Here is a 5,000-nt window from a genome sequence, read left to right as displayed (position 1 = left end):
TAGCGGATAGGAATGATGGTTCAAACTATGAAAAACAGATTCCTGTTGCAATAAAACAGAATTATCCTTCCAACTAGGGGAGCACTTGATGTGCATCAATGTTGTAATTATTTCTTTTTCCAGACACTATGCTCAGTCTTTAGGAACGCAAAGAGAAGTGCGAGACGTAGTAATAGCAGCTGTGCGACAGCCCTCCCACCTGTCCAGCTGTGCCAGCCACAGTCAGATAACCGCTGTATTTGCATAGGTGGATCTTCTGAATGCCGAGCCGTGGGTCGTCGCTATAGGGGTCAAAACAGCCGACCTGGGGGGAAAAAATAGAAGGTCATAAACGGTTGCTATGCCAGCAATTTTGCATTGTACTTCTACACAAATTAGGAGCAATTATACACACACATATATACATACATACACCCACTAGTGCTGTCAAGTAATTCAAATATTCAATTGCGATTAATGGCATTTTTTTCATAGTTAACTCGCGATTAATGGCATTTTCTTTTTCATTTTAATGCTCTTAACATGAAAAAGTGAATTGGCTTGCTTCATGAAAATGTTTTATTTGTTTGAAAAACAACTGCCAAACCAAGCGGTTCAAAATAAAATTATAAAGGGCACATTTCAGGTAAACAAAGGCGCAAGCGAGAGAGAGATATTATTTTAATTACTTATTGTTTCATTATTATTGTTGTTGTTATCTGTATATTTCTATGTTTTTCTGATGTGTTTTAATACTTTAGCAATATTGTTGTTGCAACATTCATGCCGATAAAGCTCCCTCCCTCCCTCCCTCTCTGTGTCTGTGTGTCTGTGTCTGTGTCTGTGTGTGTGTGTGTGTGTGTGTGTGTGTGTGTGTGTGTGTAGTCTGGCTTCGTAGGTCCTGTCGTTGGATGTGATGCGTATTATATCAGCTAGATCCTCGTTCTCCACAACGCTAACAGGCTACACGCAGTAGCACCCATTTAGTTGTGGGTGCAGTAAGTTTGTTGTCCGTAGTCATCCCTTCATGTCTGGCTATGACGAGGGGGCGCAGAGTTAGCATCAGCTGTGTGCTTGGCCATCGAGTCGTATTTCAGACTGGATAGCTACAATGATAGCTCAGTTCACACTGACAAATGGCTTATACCACTTCGGTCTTGTCAAGGGAACCACATCTTATCATTAATTTTGGCGGATCGCGCTCACCATTCATTCATTTCAAACCGTAACGTTAGCCTAGCTTCCAGGCGTAAACGGCGTGCCTATTGTTTTGCTTCCGGTTGAGCTATATCCGGTGTTGAAAAATTTAAATGCGTTAACAAAATTGACGCGTTAAAATTAGTTTGCGTTAACGCGCTAATATGACAGCACACACACACACACACACTTATACATACATACACTTCTTTTTTAAACTCCAAAATCTGATCTTTACTCTTTCATGACACAATGCGTTTATTAGCGCACAATGAACTGGAGCAGATCCCTGAAACCAGCACCGGATGTGTTGAATCTGATAGCTATTCTGAAAATCAAAATAGAATCACAAGATTCTACACCCCCAAACTCCTTTGATATTTATGTTTAGAATCGGTGGATTTCCACTTAATGAATAGTCGTGTAGGAATTAGCCAGCAGCTTCCATGCTTCAGTCACAATTTATTTTTCACCTTTTCTTCAAGAGCAGTTAGTGCAAAGAAACAGACACACACCTTTCTGAATGGTGGCCACTCTCCTTCAGTGCCCTGGTTCATATTGTCATTGGGGTCGGCGTCTGTGTGGAACACTCCAGCTGTGCTTAACTTGTACATGGGATACAGACAGACACCGGATGCATCCCAGAACCGTACCGCCCCATCCTCGTGCCTACACACACACACACAAACAAACAAACAGGATATTGTTAAATCGGTCAGAAAGATGTCCCAGTAGATATTTCCAGTGTTGAGAACTGACCCTGTGAGCAGCAAATCTCTCTGTGGAGCATCGGGGGCCAGGTTCTGGCCTCCCGTTATTGGCCATGGCTGCATGGAGAGAGGGGAAATGAAAAGTTTAACAATAATACCAATTTAATGCCATCTTGTTTAACCAGAGATGAAGGAATGTGTCCTTATTCTGGATGCCGCATCGCGAGTACGATGAGCGGCTTTTGTGTCTGGAGTAATGAGGCAGAGGTACAGACACATTGTGGACTTTTGTTGTACTTTCGGACAGCGTTGTGTATGTTTAAAACACCCTGTTACAGATTATTGAGGAGGCGTTTTTTATAAAAAGGCCAACATTGATGAGATCAAAAGTAACTTGTCACTGAAGAAAAAGTAACCTCCTGTAAGGAAACTCATTAAGCTATCTCAGGTTTACACAAGGCTTAAAAAAGGTAGCGGCCATCTACACTAACACTAAGCCAGAGCTCACTCGTATTTTGAATTTACTTCAATGGCCAAGAAAAAGAGACAACTTCTGCCCGGCACATACCTTCTTGGAGTAGTGCGTGCTCTGCAGGTCTCCGGCCGCGAGGACTCGCTCCCACAGCTTGAGGGGGATGGCGGAGACGTGGTGGGAGCAGGTGATGGCGGAGCTGTGGAGGGGAACCAGGTATGGCGTCTGAATGACCGGCCAGCCGTCTGTCTGCAGGTCAATCACCACCAGCTCCTCCTCTACCAGCACCACCAACGCACTGGGGTCTCCTGTAAAGTGACAAAGAGCAATAACAGTTACAATACAAACCGCCGTGGGCTCATTTCAATAATACTGGGAAACAATTTTACATGTAGTGGGCCACACGTATTACTCGTATGTGTTTTTGTTTTAGAAGATGATCTTGACAATACGAACGTGTGCCGGTGGAAACGGAAGCAGATTCTCCACTCTGTGCTTAGTTACAGAAAATACAATTAGGCTTTCATGTGCTTACCGTAAACGGTCCAGAAAAAGTCTTAAGGGACGGGTCCACTTTACGGAGCAGGCCGCCAATTTTTTGGGCAAAATGGGCATACTAATCAGTTTTGGCTTCCTGACCCGCTGCCCAACTCTCACACATTGGCTGCAGGGAAAGACGTTTCAACTGGTTGTAACTTACAGCCTTACCACTAGGTGGCTCCTCCTCCTACCCACCGGACCTTTTAGTACAGCATAAGCTTCCCTTCCTGGCTGGTCGGTAATGGAGCTAGGACAGTCTCAATATTGGTAAATGCGCAGAGAAAGATTCACAAATGCGCACATAGATTCACAATTGTCTTTTTTTCAAAATGAGTCTACCTGGAGACGTCGCCCTCATTTTCAACCAATCGCATGAGCACTCCTTCCCCACCCCTCCCCACGTGGCTTCATTTGCGCCAGAGAGGGGGCGTGGCTTATTGTGAGCGGCTGTCATTCAGATACTGTTGTGGGACTACAAATAATGTTATGAACCCAGACACAATGGATATTGATTTTCCAACATTTGTGGGACTTCCACAACAAGTATGAAGCAGAACTAGTCGTTATTTCAATGGTGTCCTTGAGCAAGACATCAGGGTGACCACACCAGACATCCGGGTTTTCAATGCCCTGTCCTGCGTTAGGCGCAGCATCAAGCCGCACCTGTATTGGGCCTCCTTTTTGAAGTTGCACTGGCCCTTAATAGCAATTGATGCTGTGTTCAAACCAAATGCGGCGCGAATATAATCGCGCCGCGTCAAAGGGGGCGTGGCTCATCAGCGTCACTTCTCTCAATGAAAAGAATGATCTTTTCTGCTATTGACTATGGAAGAAATAACCACTAGTTCTGCTTCATAATTATTGTGGAAGTCCCACAAACGTTGGAACATCAAACTCCATTGTGTCTGGGTTCATAACATTATCAATAGTCCCACAACAGTATCTGAATGCAACCGCTCACGATAAGTCACGCCTCCTCTCCGAGGCAAATGAAGCCAAGTGGGGAGGGAAGGGGGAGTGGTGCTCGTGCCATTGGTTGAAAATGAGCACGACATCTGATTGGCTCCGGATAGATTCATTTTGAAAAAAGACATTTGCGAATCGAGCGATGCCAGGGGAGTTTCAAAAAAGCAACTTGTAAATGTAGAGCCACAAATGCAGTGCGATTCACAAATAAATACATACAAATGCAGAAATATATATATATATATATATATATATATATATATATATATATATTTTACATTTATATAAATCATTGTAATGTATTTGTGAATCATGTGTGCATTTGTAAATCAAATACATTTGTGAATTGTTCAGTGGGCATTTGCAAATCTTTATGCGCATTTGTAAATCTATGTGCTCATTTGTGAATCTTTCTCTGCGCATTTGTGAATCTTTCTCTGCGCATTTGTGAATCTTTCTCTGCGCATTTGTGAATCTTTCTCTGCGCATTTACCAATATTGAGACTGTCTTGGCTCCATAGTTGGTCAGTTGATCTTTACTCAACCATTGCTCAAATAATAAGAGTAAACTGATCTGAGCAAGCCTTCTCCGCAAACCGTTAGTACGAGAGTAATCTTTACGGAGCACTGAGCAAACACCGACACACTGCTGGTCGTATTGCTGGAAGGAAGGGAGGCACAGCTAAAACAGGAACAGGACTGTCCAAAAAAAAAAGACAAGTGCTCTGAAACGCCACTTTTTTTTCTTTAAAGGAGACATCAGATTACTGCAGAAAGTTGAGGTTACTGAAATGAATGTCAGTGCACTGTGGGACAGTGTGTGTGTGTCCTGCCTATGTGCTGTGGTCCGCCTCTGATGGCAAAGAAGTCGATGATACGGGAGGTGAAGTCCAGAGCCACATGCGTTTTATTGTGGATCACTGTGATGCAGTGTCTGTCCCCGTAACTGGCCCTGGGCATACCACCGCTGAACAGCAGGAATGGAGGCCTAGTGTACACACACAAGTTTAGTTCAAGTTTGCTCAGAGATTAATGTGTAATAGGTTGTGTAACACATCTGGGAAAAAGTTAAACATTATAACAGTGAGGACGTTAGACTTTCACTGAGGGAGGGACAAATAAATGAATTGGAATAA

The 5,000-nt window shown here is 43.5% G+C and overlaps 1 protein-coding gene across 2 annotated transcripts in view; it reads right to left on the bottom strand.

Annotated features, from left to right (window-relative positions):
* The window catches only part of llgl2 (LLGL scribble cell polarity complex component 2), a 29,996-nt gene that overhangs the window by 9,954 nt on the left and 15,042 nt on the right, over positions 1–5,000 (bottom strand). For both annotated transcript variants that reach the window (XM_068604080.1, XM_068604079.1), the window contains 5 exons: positions 4,698–4,852; positions 2,455–2,666; positions 1,936–2,003; positions 1,692–1,845; positions 200–304 (listed from right to left, as the gene is read on the bottom strand). In XM_068604080.1, the coding sequence (XP_068460181.1) occupies positions 200–304; positions 1,692–1,845; positions 1,936–2,003; positions 2,455–2,666; positions 4,698–4,852 (694 nt within the window). The remainder of the gene's footprint in view (positions 1–199; positions 305–1,691; positions 1,846–1,935; positions 2,004–2,454; positions 2,667–4,697; positions 4,853–5,000) is intronic.

Source organism: Clinocottus analis, unplaced genomic scaffold (assembly GCF_023055335.1).
Source record: "Clinocottus analis isolate CAN_PGR_092001 unplaced genomic scaffold, fCliAna1.0.p SCAF_60, whole genome shotgun sequence".
NCBI classification, from domain to species: Eukaryota; Metazoa; Chordata; class Actinopteri; order Perciformes; family Cottidae; genus Clinocottus; species Clinocottus analis.
Note: the sequence above shows the minus strand (reverse complement) of the source record. Positions and strands in the feature narration are given on the sequence as shown.